This window comes from Pseudonaja textilis, chromosome 18 (assembly GCF_049901715.1).
Source record: "Pseudonaja textilis isolate UNSWEBS1 chromosome 18, rPseTex1.2, whole genome shotgun sequence".
Classification (NCBI taxonomy): domain Eukaryota; kingdom Metazoa; phylum Chordata; class Lepidosauria; order Squamata; family Elapidae; genus Pseudonaja; species Pseudonaja textilis.
Window position 1 is genome coordinate 8,150,314 of NC_142007.1, and position 13,871 is coordinate 8,164,184.

Genomic DNA, 13,871 nt, shown 5'->3' on the forward strand with positions numbered 1-13,871 from the left:
TTTCTTACAGAATCCACAGGCGTTGGGAGTCCAATAAATTTAAATAAATAATAGCAACAGCAATATAATTTGTGACATATAATATACATGGGTATATGCATAATTCTGTATTTACAAATTCCTTGTGTATCCAATCACACTTGGACAATAAAGAATTCTACTGTACTCTATTCTATTCTGTTTATCTGTATTTATTTATTCAGTTATATTATGTACTGTATATCCTTTGAAACTATGCAATGAAATTTCACTTTAACATATGCCGATTAGCGTACATTCAAAGTGGCAATAAAGTTATTATTGCTATTCTATTCTAAAAGTTACTATTGTATTATATCCATATTGATATTTTTTTCTCAAAGAACTAGGTTTGGATTTATATATTATCCCAAAGCAATATTGCTTTTGCTGTGGGAAAATTCACAGCTATTTTCAAGATGCATGCAATGTAAAAAAAGAAACCTAACAAAGTGGTCAAAAAGCCAAAACACATATTATCACCCCTAGTTGAACATATTTTGTATTTTAACCTTCTGAATAAAATTTTAAAAAATGAAGTTAAAAAAAACCCCAGGGAAATGAAAGAGATGCTCTAGTGTGACCTTTGTGGCAAATTAAACCCTTATATTATAAGCACTGATGAAGGAGGAGTTTCAGCAATATTTACATCCTATGGTACAATGTCACAATAAATAAAAAAAAATAAAACAAAGTTTTAAATCAACCTTGAAAAAAACATGCATTTGGCTGTTTTAGGTGCCTTCCCTTAAAGCAGGGTAAACTGTCATGTGATTTTTTTTCCAATCTTTCCAAACACCCCATTCAAATATATTCCTCTCCAGCAATCTGTATGTCTGCATTGCTATGGAAAATAGGCCAAAGGTTTTCATGCACACAGGATCTGTGTACAGTTCCAGCCAGACTCCAGATATAGCAACCACTGGAGGCTTTTATGGCACATCAAAGAGCGATAATAACAGGCCTTATCTGGTTAATCAGTAACCTGAACTATTATTATGATGTCCTTGTGGCCTGATTCCAGAGCCGCAATCCTTTTATTTTTAGCTCTCTTGCAACTGTTTTATATGCAAGCTGTACATTAAAACACACATGCAAAGTGGAATTTGCTGCTGCCCAGACAATTGGTGGTTGAAATGAACAAAGAATCATTTATTGCTCTAAAATCAAGGCAGATAAGGCGGATTAGATTCTGGGCTCTTTGCTTATTAAGCTACGGTGCAAAGGATAAAAACAACCCAGATTTGTGGTGAACCAGGCAACCACATGCCAACAATAACAACAACGAAGGACAGACGCCTGGGGTTTAAAAAGATAAGGGTAAAATGACGTCAGCGTTGCCATCTTAGAAGCAGACATCGGGCCACCCCGCAAGAGGGGGCGTGGCTGTAAAGCCCGGAAGGGGGCGTGGCTTTGCCATTGTATTTTAGACGCGGAGATTTAAACGAAGGCGGCTACGAAGGAATCACTGAAGGTTTCTTGCGCATGCGTTCTCTGTCTCTCTCGCTCTCTCTCTCTTTTTGGCTTCGACGCCCCTCAAAGTGTGCGCGTGAGGGCGGGGGTCGCCGCGAGGAAGGTGAGTATGTGGGGGGGGCGCACGCCGCGCACGCGGAGCATTCCATTTGTCCGGACCATGGGGGGGGGAAAGATGCGAAGAAAGCCCCTTTTCTGTGTAAGTGACTGGCAAGGGAAGAATAGAAGAAACCATTAAGAAATGGAGAGTGGGGAAGAAAGCACTGCTTTCTTTTTCTTTTTTCTCTCTGTCTGGGTCTGGAGTGGGACGAAGAGGGTCCGAAGAGATTTTTTTTTCCGGCGGCCACAAAATAATGCATTTTTTAAAAAAATAATATTAAAGCCGAATCTCCTCCCCACCCCTGCAAATCCCTTTCCCCCAGGGAATTTAATGCCTCTAATTCAATGTTTTGCATGCGAATGAATCAAAGACTGGAGAGAAGCCTGCGGTTTTTTCTTGGTCCCCTCTTGCAAAGTAGTTTTGCAATTGCATTCTTTTGCAAAGTACCTTTTTTTGTTTGTTTGCAATCTCCCTCCCAACGCTTCCGGCGATATGGAAATAAAATCGATTTCTTTTTTAATCCTTGGCAGTCGCCAGTTGCAAACTGAAGACCAATGCAAATTACCCTTTCCTTCCCCAGGAAGGAAGGGAAAAAAACCCTAACGAGAATGGCAAAGGTGATTTCCTTTGGCCCCCATTTAAAAGAAAATATTTTCTTGCCATAAATAAATAAAAAAGTCCCCAGCTTTATAAATAGGCGGCAGATTTTGCCCCCTTTTATGGGCGGGCTGAGAGATGGAGGACAACCTCCAACTTTGAGGCTGCCATCCGTACACAATGCCACTCTCAGTAGGTGGACTGCAAGTCCCATTGCCACGAACTACAAGTCCCATCCTCACCACACCGACCACGTTACCACACCAGATTAATGGCAATTGTAATCTTAACGGACAGCAGTACAGTGTAGTGGTTAAAGGCGTTTGGAATAGTCTTCCCTTGTACAGCAAAAAAAACACCAGGGGTGTGGGGGAGTTTCTTTGGACCAGGCCCCAAACCATCAGAATTAGAATGACCCCAAAGGACCATAACAAGTGGGGAAAGATCCTGGATCAAATATTTATATTTTTGGCCTGCAATTTTGCCAGTTTTTTGCAGTTCTGCTGGTGTTATTGCAGGAAGCTGCAATTTCTTGATGTATTTTATAAAATTCTTGGACATGGTACCAAGTGCCCCAATGACAATGTTACATGTTCCATCCATAATCACATAGTTTTGATGGGCAAGTTGTATTTTGTGATTTTTTTTCCAGGTCTTTTTCTTCAACTCCTGGCATATCCTGGTACAGCGATATTTATTATTATTATTATTATTATTATTATTATTATTATTATTATTATTATTATTATTATTATTATACACAAAAACAACAGTGCACACAGCAAACGAGATAACTATGCTGGGTTTCGTATCATAAATCACTAGTCGAACACTTCTCAAGTGTTTAGGACTGCGTGATGTATTGGCAGATTATGCGAGCAGATCCCAGTATGGTGGCCTTCTGCAGTTGACCAATGGTGATCTTGTCAGCGCCAGTTGTTTTTAAGTGCTTGCCTAGGTCTTTAGGCACAGCAGCACCCAGTGTGCCCAGTACCACTGGAACCACCTGCACTGGTTTATGCCAGAGTCTCTGCAGTTCGATTCTCAAGTCCTGATATCTGGTGACTTTTTCAAGTTGTTTCTCATTGATTCTGCTGTCACCAGATATGGCAATGTTGACGATCCACGCTTTTTTCTTCTCCACAATCATGATATCCGGGGTATTGTGTTTCAAAACTTTGTCACTCTGTATAATCATCATCATCGCACAGTCAGCCAGATGTTCAGACTGGGTTTGGCATGTTTGTCTACCTATCAAGTCATTACGAAGATTCTGTATGTTTGGATGTTTAATGGTGTTACAGAAAGCACCGCAGGATGGAAGCTGTTCCAAGTGAAGCTGCCTTCTGCAATTGACTGATGGCAAATTTGTCAATGCCCGTGATGTTCAAGTGGTGGTGGTTATTGTTGTTTTTGTTGTTATGCACAAAAAATGACTGTACACAGTAAATAAGATAAATATGCTGGATGATGATTATTATTATTATTATTGTAAGGGCCAGGAAAAAGCCGTCCCTTCCACCATGCCTGCTGTGGAAGAGAAATTTAAGGAGATTTGACCCACACAAACTTCCAGCTTTTTTTCTGGCCGTTGTGATTTGCTTTGGATTTGTCCGATGGAGCTGGCCGAAAAAACACCCATTGCGAGGTGGGTATTGTCCTTTTATTTTTTTATTTTTTAAAAATGCGTGCTTGGGATCCTGTTTCCTGTTGTTTCTTTCTCTGAGAGATAATCTCGCCCTCAAGACAAGCTTTGCTTGCTCAGCAAACAAGGTGGGTGGGGGTAGATGAGCTTTCTCTGGGAAACCCAGCTCCCCCATTGGTAGAGAAGCCAAGCGCCAATTGGCAGAGGGGGGGGGTGTTTAGATAAGGGGGTGCCTGCAGATTGCTGCCTTTGCATATTGTGACACCTATAAGGTGTTGACTCTCTTCGGGCAATTGGCAGTGTTTGCATTTCTCCAGACTGTTGGGGAAGATCGGATCCAGCAACATGGACCGGGTCCAATCCACCGAGCAGATGCTGGGGTGAACTTGGCCCTTGAACCCTCCCCCCCCCCAAAAAATATTAGCAAACTGGAAGGACTGAATCGGTCAACCAAACTGGAGGGAAGCCCCAGACCGCGGTGGAAAATTACTCAGAGGGACAACACCAACGCCAGGTCAGTCAATGACTCCTAAATTCTACTCTGTTCTCAACTTTTAAATCCAATCCTAAATAATGTTCCCTCTTTCCTCCCCACCCCCATCCACTACAGCTCTCTCAACCCTGTGATTTAAAGCAACATTTTTGTTTTATTTTATTTGTTTTGTCAAACGTGTACAAGATAACAAGTGTACGTATGAACATAAACAGGGACAAAGGGAGTAAATGTTAGATAAATGGGGGTCAGTAAGACAAGGGACGGTAGACACGCTGGTGCGCTTCTGCGCGTCCCCTTTAAGGACCCCTTAGGAATGGGGTGAGGTCCACGGGAGACAGTTTGAGGTTGAAGCTGTGAGGGGTTGAGGCTCTGACAAGGGAGTTAGGTAGGGCGTTCCAGGCGTTGACCACTCTGTTGCCGAAGTTGTATTTTCTACAATCGAGTTTGGAGCGGTTTCCCTTGAGTTTATATCGGTTGTTTACCTGTCTATTATTGTGACTGAAGCTGAAGAAATCATTGACAGGCAAGATGTTGTAGCAGATAATTTTGTGTGCTATGCTTAGATCGGACTGCAGGCGCCGCAGTTCCAGATTGTCCAGACCCAAAATTTCGAGTCTGGAGGCAGAAGGCAGGGATGGCGAACATTTTAGAAACCGAGTGCCCAAACCATGTTTGGGCATGAATGTGCATGTGTGGTTGCTGGAGCACCAGAAAAACCAAAGACCAGCTGTCCGGTGCGTGCATGCCTGGTTTTTGGCTGTTTTGGGTGTCGTTTTTGGCCTTTTTCAGGCTGTATTCTGGGCCGTCTTCAGGCCAAAAACGCTGGAAAATGGCCTGAAAACAGCCCAAAAAACAGCCTGTTTTTGGAGGCCAGCACCAGAAACCAGAAGAGCATCTGGCGGTGGTGTGCGTGCCTGCTAAGAGGGCTCTGCATGGCATGCATGCCATAGGTTCACCCTCATAGCCATGGGGAGTTCTATTGTGAGTGGAGGAGTAGAGTATTTTTCTTGAGAAATATGTGTATTCACTGTTTATGGACATAAAGAGAGCATCTCAAATCTTTACTCTCCGAACACAAACTCCCCCCCTCCCCAAAAATGTGTATCCCTTCCCTTGACTTCCTCCTCTGATGGTACCCTTGAAAACTAACCGTGGTCCCTTTCCCACTGGAAGAAACTGGGCACAATTTGCAAGGCTGGTGAGCGGCCGAGCAAGATAGGGACGGAAACGTAAACCCACGGCGGAGGAAATTTCTTATTATATTTTTGCTGCTCCTTCCTGCCTTCTCTGTTTGGGATCCTTCCACGTTCTCTCTTTATTTTTATTTATTTGATTTGATTTGTCCATCACTTACAACAGTGGTTCCCAACATTTTTTTTTCTCCCCGCACCCCTAAAGAAATTTCACTCGAACTTCGCACCCCCTGAAATTTAGACTTTAGGAACTACTGAACGTGTTAAATATATGGTAGAATTGAATCTTTTCAGCTATGTATGTGACGGCCACTAAATAACAATACTTAACTCTAAAATGAAAACAAACTTAATCCATTGCATAATAAATAAAAATGCCAACATATAGCCAATATCCTATTATTTACCTGGACTTTTCTCGCACCCCCTGGAATATCGTCTCGCACCCCCAGGGGGTGCGAAGACCTCAGGTTGGGAACCCCTGGCTTACAAGATAATAGGTATAAGTATAAACATGAGTAAGAATACAGGAAATAGGTACGAATAAATGGGGACAATAGGACAGGGACAGCAGGCACGATTGTGTACTTACGCACGCCCCTTACAGACCTGTTTTTACTTTTGTTCTACTGCTGGCTTGCAACTGGGGGGAATTGATCTGAATTTGGGGCTGATTATAATCAGCCGAGCGCTTACCCCTTTGCAGAAATATTCAACTCTCCTGATCTGCAAAATTAGGGCTGCCTCCCCCCCATGCCTTCCTTCACAGAGTCAGGGAGAAGTCGTGCCCGCCTGTCTGCCGCAAATCACTTTTTAAAAAGATTTCCAGTTGTTTTCAGAGCAAGAAATTCTTACTGGCTCTTGCAAACCACTAGCTAAGTGTGTCTTGAGTCTTGTCATCTGCACCTCTGTAACTAACTGGTTTGGTTCTGCAACCCAACAAGACAGACACAGACTTCAGAGAGTAATTAGGACTGTAGAAAAAACAATGGCTACCAACCTGCCTTCCATGGAGGACCTGTATACTACACAAGTCAAAAAGAGGTCTGTGAAAATATCTACAGACCCCTCACATCCCGGACATAAACTGTTTCAACTCCTTCCCTCAAAACGACGCCATGGAGCACTGCACACCAGAACAACTAGACACAAGGAGAGTTTTCCCCCTGAACGCCATCACTCTGCTAAACAAATAATTCCCTCAACATTGTCAAATTACTTAGTAAGACTGTATTTTTATTCTTATTCTCATCCTTTCTGTTACCTATCTCTTCCCACTTATGACTATAACCGTGTTGCTTGTTATCTTTACGGTTTATATTGTTTTATTTGTTTTCCTAGTATGTTTTTATTGCATATTAGTATCTTATGTATGATTTGATTGAATTCGAATTGTTTATTGTCATTGTGTACATATACACAGTATACATACGACGAAATTCACATAACAGACCCAACGCGCGTGCACACACACACACCAATCCCCAAACACCCCCCCACCCGCCAAAATGTCCCGCCCCCTAAAAACACACAAGCATCCACACTTATAGTAACCTATAACTATCACTAAGTGTTGTATCTTATGATTCTCGATGAATGTATTTTATTTTTTCTTTTATGTACACTGAGAGTGTCTGCACCAAAGACAAATTCCTTTTGTGTCCAATCACACTTGGCCAATAAAGAATTCCTATTCTATATTCTTATTCTTTTCTTATTCTAAGAAAATCCTGCTTGGATGAAGGCTGGGAGAATTATTAAGCCACCTGGAGTTGCTTAAATTTATAAATTTAATACATATTAATTTAATACAGATGGAATTCTAGATTAGATTAAATTCAGATTAAATACAGATGCAAGCGTTAGTTTAGTAATCGGTCGAAGTTGCAGTGGCCTGAGAAAAGAGACCTGGGACCGTTTTTTCACACGATCGTTGTGGCATCCCCAAGGTCAGGGGATCAAAATTCAGCCGCTGGACAACTGGCTCGTATTTATGACGGTCTCAGTGTCCCGGGGTCACGTTATACCCTTTTGCAGCCTCTTGACTAGCAAAGTCAATGGGGAAGCCAGATTCACTTTGTTGTGGTTCGCCCGCAGCCTGTGCAGATGGCAGCGGAAGCAAACGGTGGGGATGTACAAGGACCAGTCTGGGGAGGACTCGGATGAGGGTCCTGCATCCGATGCAGAGATGGGGCCAGAACCATCTGGGAATTATGTGCTGACTCTGGAGCCTCTGGAATCTGGCAGCAGTGAGGCAGAGGAACAAGGGGAGCCTGTTCCCAGTGTGCGTATGCACAGAGCTGCTAGAAGGCGAGAGCAGCTGAGATAAAAGGGGCGACTCGGAAATAAGGCTGGGAGGTGATGGCCCCTCCCATAAGGTATAAAGGACAAGCAAAGGTAGAGAAACCTTCGCAGGAAGCAAAGTCATTTGCTCTCTTTGGATTAAACCTTGAAGCTTTGTGGACTTTGTACTTTGGTTCATTTGTCATTCTAGTTGGCAGCAATTCAAAGGAGAGAAAAGTGGGTGCTTATCTCAAGGGACTGGTTGGGACTCTTTATTGGCTGGGAATGAACATAATTCCCAGCGTTGAAATAAAACAAGAGTTGTATGGACTAAGCAGGTGCTTAATAACAGTCTTGGGAAGCTTTGGTTAGAATACACTTAACAACCGGGTAGTCCTTGAGGTACAACCACAATTGAGCTCCCAAATTTCTGTTGCTAACTTAAGACATTTTGTTAAGGGAATATTGCCCCATTTTACTTGCCACAGGTGCTAAGTGAATCACTCCCGTTGTTAAGTTAGCTACCCAAATCTGGCTACCCCGTTTGAGTTGCTTGTCAGAAGGTTGCCAAAGGGGGAATCATTTGATACTCCCCCGGGACATGGCGATCATCATAAATATGAGCCAGTCAGTCATCAATACGATCGTAAATGTGGAACATGGGCATAAGTCACTTTTTTTCAGCGCCATTGTAACTTTGAACAGTCACTAAATGAACTATGGTGAGTCGAGGACTTCCTGTAGTGCAGTGATTCATTGGACAACCATGGCAAGAAAGGTTGTAAAATGAAGAAAAGCTCACTTAACAGCCTCACTTAGCAACAGAAATGTTGGGGCTCAATTGTAAGTCAAGGACCATCCTATTAAAAGAAATAGATTTCCACTCCAAATACAAGCCAAGGGCGACTGCTACCTCATGTCATGCCCCTGTCAGTTGGATTCCAAGAGGAAGATGAACAGCTGACAGGGAGTAGGAGTGTGGCTCCGTGGGCTGTGGAGGAAACTGGGGAAGGGCAAAGTCTGGCTGGGCAGAACAGGGAAGAGGTAGAACAAGGGAGAGGTAGAACAAGGGAGAGGGAATTCAGAGGAAGACCACCCCTTCTTCATCCTAGGGCACGCAGGGTGGAATGGAGAAGGGAGCAACGTGCATTGCATGGCTTACAGGGAAGGAAAGGGCCCTGATTCCCTTCATTTAGGCACACCTGGGAAGAGAGTTTGAAAGAGATGCATGCTGAGTGCGAAGTTTTCTGGGAACAAACATGAGTTTATCTTGTGTTGACTGTGGTTATCTGTGTTCCTGGCATCTTCCCAACCATATTGAGTTATTGCCGTGCCTTCATATCTGGAATTCTTGCTCCTGTCTTGCCAAACTAATTACCTTATTTTGCCTTGATTGGACTTTTAGTTAGTTTTTGTTGACCACATTTTGGACTTTATTCTCTGCAGCCAAAGGCTGTTCCTGATGGAGGTTTTCTCCAGCCAGAAGGTAACCTGTACACTGGGGGCAAAGTTGGAGCTAATAAAGGGACTCTTATTGATTATCTGACTGTGTTGCCTTTGTGCCACACCCTTTTGAGTCATCGCACCTCACCTGGAACCTTCTGGCATTCTTTCCATTTCTCCAGGGCCTTCACCATGGTCAATGAGTTTCTTCCGATGAGCAACGGCCTTGGCACCCGCTCTGATGGCGGCAACAGCAGCAGCAGTGGGGAGAGTTCCCAAAACAGCTCCCGCTGCTCCACCCCCATCCTGGACACGGAGCGTCATGAGCGCCTGCGGGAAAAAATGCGTCGCCGTCAGGAATCCGGTGACAAGTGGTTTTCCCTGGAATTCTTCCCTCCCCGGACAGCCAATGGAGCCGTGAATCTCATCTCCAGGTGAAGAAGCAGCTCACGGAGGCTCCGAGTTGATTTATAAGAGCCGTGGTGGCACAGTGGTTAGAGTGCAGTACTGCAGGCTACTTCTGCTGACTGCCAGCTACCAGCAATCTGGCAGTTCGAATCCCACCAGGCTCAAGGTTGACTCAGCCTTCCATCCTTCCGAGGTCGATAAAATGAGGACCCAGATTGTTGGGGGCAAGAGACTGACTCTGTAAACTGCTTAGAGAGAGCTGTGAAGCACTGTAAAGTGGCATATAAATCTTAAGTGCTATTCCTTCCTTCCTTCCTTCCTTCCTTCCTTCCTTCCTTCCTTCCTTCCTTCCTTCCTTCCTTCCTTCCTTCCTTCCCAGTGGTTAGAATGCAGCATTACAGGCTAACCCTGCCCACTGCTATCACTTCGATCTTGACCGGCTCAAGGTCGACTCAGCCTTCCACCCTTTCAAAGTCAGTAAAATGAGGACCCAGATTGTTGGGGGCAAGAGGCTGACTCTGTAAAACTTCTTAGAGAGGACTGAAAAGCACTATAAAGTGGTATATAAGTCTAAGTGCTACTGCTATTAATGATCTGCCTTAATGAATTTGATGAACCATCTGACTCCAATTTAACCTGGGTGCCTCTCTAATTCTTCTGGCTCTTTCTTCAGAACATGTTCTGGGTTGCTTTCTGACGACCTACCAGCTGAAGTTCCAAAGGGTTGTGGGTTTTTTTTCCGCAAGAGGCCACTGGACATTCTGGTTTTCCTTTGAAGATGTTTCGTTTCTCATCCCAGAAGCTTCTTCAGCTCTGACTGGATGGTGGGGAAGGGAAGGATTGATACTCCTTGCAGGCAGCTGGTCATTGGCATCCTTTTTAGAGAGTCGTTGGGGTCACTTGGAGGTTTATTTGTGTCCTCAGGGTCACCTGAGTGGTGCAAATGGGTGCTGAGCCTTCTTGGAACTGCTGAAGGGACGGTTTTGTAAACTGGAGATAGATGATGTCGCATCCCTCCCCCTCTGTTGAGGGAGGGCTGTTCACTTTGGACATAGAATGGCCTCTTTGAGCCCCTCTTTCAAACCAGGGTCCTCTCTGCCCCAACATGTGGGCTTTGCTGTCCTCAAAAGAGCGGCTTTTGTCTTTCAAATGCGAATGGACTGCTGAATCTGAGTCCTGATGGGTTTGTTCTCTTATGTTGTGCCGCGTGTTTATGAAGTGGCTGTTTTGTTTCCCCAAATGACCAGCTGGCTGCAAGGAGGATCAATCCTTCCCTTCCCCAACACCATCCAGTCAGAGCTTGTTCTGACCCAAATCTTGTTCCAAGGAAAAAAACACAAAATGGAGGTCACAGCAAAACCTTTTAATGATTCTTTATGAATTCCGTTCCTTCCCGGTTAAAAGGCAGTTTCAAACTAATTGTCTCTGATAAGAACGAGCCTTGCCAAGGTTGTGCAAGGCTGCCAAGAACATTAGATAAAGTTACTAAGAAATATTTCAAACACAAAGAGTCTCCAAACACAAGCCAAGATACTCTGAATGTCCACAAGGCTTGAGGGCAAAAACGTATTTGCTTCCTGCAAAGAACTCTGGTTTCTCAGCTGGCTTTTATCTCTTAAGGGGGAGGGGCCATCCCCTTGCAGCCTTACTCCTGAGTTGCCAGTGCTGCTGCAGCTGCTCTTTCCTTTCTGCGGGTACACGCACTGGGCCCAGGCTCCTCGGGGGCCTCTTCATCACTGCTGCCAGCCTCCACAATCTCGGAAGGCAGCCTTCCACTCCCTGGTGGTCCTGGTTCCACCCCTGCCTCACACGCAGGCCCCTCATCTGATTCCTCGCTCTCCGAGACCTCAGTCATCCGCACCTGTTGCCGGTGAACCACAACAGAGCTGAAGAAGCTTCTGGGATGAGAAATGAAGCGCCTTCAAAGAAAAAAACCAGAAAGACCGGTTGCCTCTTGGGAAAACAAAAAAAGCACCTTTGGGACAACCATGACCAGGAGGACTTGAGAAACTCCATAGATACCTACCAGCTGAAGATAACCAATTTCTTTTGTTCCTTGCAGGTTCGACCGCATGGGGGCAGGCGGCCCGCTTTTCATCGACGTCACTTGGCATCCGGCTGGCGATCCGGGCTCCGATAAGGAGACCTCGTCCATGATGATGGCCACCACTGCCCTCAACTACTGCGGGCTAGAGACCATTCTCCACATGACCTGTTGCAACCAGAGCAGGGAAACCATCACTGCCCACCTGCAGAAGGCCAAACGTTTGGGGCTGAAGAACATTATGGCGCTGCGAGGAGGTGAGGAACGGTGTCATGCCCCTGTTGGAATCTGATTCCGAGGGGGAGGTCAAGCAACTGATAGGGAGTGGCAGTGTGGCTGTGGAGGAAACTGGGGAAGGACACAGTCCAGTTGGGCATTCAGAGGAAGACCCAGGCCCACCTGCTCTTCATCCTAGGGCACACAGGGAGGAATGGATAAGGGAGCAACGTGGGTTACAGGGGAGAAAAAGGCCCTGATTCCCTTCATTAACTGCAGCTGGGAAAACAGGAGTTAAAGAGGGTGTTTGCGCACAGCATCTTGCTGGAAGCAAAGCGGGCATTATCTTTGTTTCTCAAGTCTTATCTGGGTTCTGGCGTCCTCCCAACTGTGTGTGTTTCATTATCTTTTGGAAGTCTGCAATTCCTTATCCTTCCCTGTCTAGTTAATTGCTGCAGCGTGGTTTGTGTTGATTGTTATTTATAATCTATATGTACTTTGGGTTCGGACTGAATTTCTTCCCTTTAAAGGCTGTTCTTGGGAGAGTTTTTTCTCCAGCCGATGTTAACATTGGAAGTATTAAAGGGACTTCACCTACTTTTGTGACTTTGTGGCTTTTGTGCTATGCCCCGGGTGATCACAAATGGCTACAAAGATGGTCTCTCCTTCCATGGGAAGGAAGAACCATGTTTTCTGAAGAATGTGGGGTCTCCTTCTCCCACAGATCCTGTCGGGGAAGAATGGGAAGAAGAACTGGACGGCTTCAACCATGCAGTGGATCTGGTGAAGCACATCCGTCAGGAGTTTGACGATTATTTTGACCTCTGTGTGGCCGGTGAGTAGTTGAGCTTCATACAAAGTTCTCCTGATCTTCTCAAGACATTCCTCAAGGGTCCATCCATCTTTTCGGACCAGCAGTGGTGCTTCTTCAGGTCATTTTGCACTCCTGGCAGTGGCCTAGCCCAGTCTCTGCCATTTTGGGGGCAAAGTTCTCATCACTTGTTGGCCACGGTTTTCTTGGGTTTGAGGGAGAGAAGCTGGCCTTAGTTCACCCAGCTGACTTTGCGTCTAACAAACAACAAATTCAGGTTTCTCCACTTCTCAAGTTTCACTTCCTCCTTGCCACTTTTACGGCCATTAAGTGAAATGTATTTTTTGTTACCTGTCCAGTGATACACACTGAGACTCCATGTCAGGTTTCCAAGTGACAAAATCCATTTAAAAAGAAAAGAGCAAAGTCCATCTTCCAAAATAATTTCTTTTATTTAGGAAAGCATCAAATTGGCAAAGTCCATGGTAATGCCGGATCTGACACAACCTGGAATTACACCACATAATATTGGAAATCAGAAACAGCCCCAAAAAGTCACATTCCCCAATAGAAGTACATCAACGTTGCCTGGTATCATCAGTCTCCACCTCCAGGTCTCAGCAGGGTCAGGTTTTTTTCCCACGGGAAGAAGAACCACCTAGCCTAAACAACTCTCACTATCTCCACTCCTCCCATCTTAGGAATGTGGCAAGCCCGAAACCCTTCCACCCCATAACCAGCAAAGAGAAAAAAGAAAAGGAATATATAATAAGGCTAAATAAAATGGCTACGCGTATGTCCATTTTGGGCTTGACACTCCATCTGTGTCTCTCTTAAGAAAACTCTCTAAGAAAATCAGGTGGCCCGGCCACTCAGCATGCGAGCTTCTAAAGAGAGATTCGTGCATTTCACCCACGCTTTGAGGTTTAATTCAGAAACTTCCCTTCTTCTGGATTTTTCCTGGGTCCTGGATGACCTGGGGAAAAAGAGGAGTGGTGGGATTCGACAATTTTTTACTACCAGTTCTACGAGAGTGTGCTTCAGCGTTCCAAATACAACAATTTCAAGCACTACAGCTTACCTTCTATGGCAGCCCTGGTGTCAGGTGTGGCTCCATTCCAACTCCAGGAAAGAAAAACTAAGA

General features: G+C 44.8%; 2 protein-coding genes across 4 annotated transcripts in view; both read left to right on the forward strand.

Annotated features, from left to right (window-relative positions):
- LOC148124493 (G protein-coupled receptor family C group 6 member A-like) overlaps positions 1-13,871 on the forward strand; it is a 393,462-nt gene that overhangs the window by 225,850 nt on the left and 153,741 nt on the right. The gene's annotated exons all lie outside the window — the stretch shown is intronic.
- The window catches only part of MTHFR (methylenetetrahydrofolate reductase), a 33,021-nt gene continuing 20,258 nt past the window's right edge, over positions 1,109-13,871 (forward strand). Inside the window, exons 1-6 of one of the 3 annotated variants that reach the window (XM_026721198.2) lie at positions 1,442-1,594; positions 3,685-3,836; positions 4,151-4,347; positions 9,431-9,682; positions 11,719-11,957; positions 12,641-12,751. In XM_026721198.2, the coding sequence (XP_026576983.1) occupies positions 9,441-9,682; positions 11,719-11,957; positions 12,641-12,751 (592 nt within the window). In that variant the 5' untranslated portion in view covers positions 1,442-1,594; positions 3,685-3,836; positions 4,151-4,347; positions 9,431-9,440. Of the gene's footprint in view, positions 1,595-3,684; positions 3,837-4,150; positions 4,348-9,430; positions 9,683-11,718; positions 11,958-12,640; positions 12,752-13,871 lie in introns of all 3 variants that reach the window. The other 2 variants (XM_087915101.1, XM_026721197.2) reach the window with 2 other exon arrangements.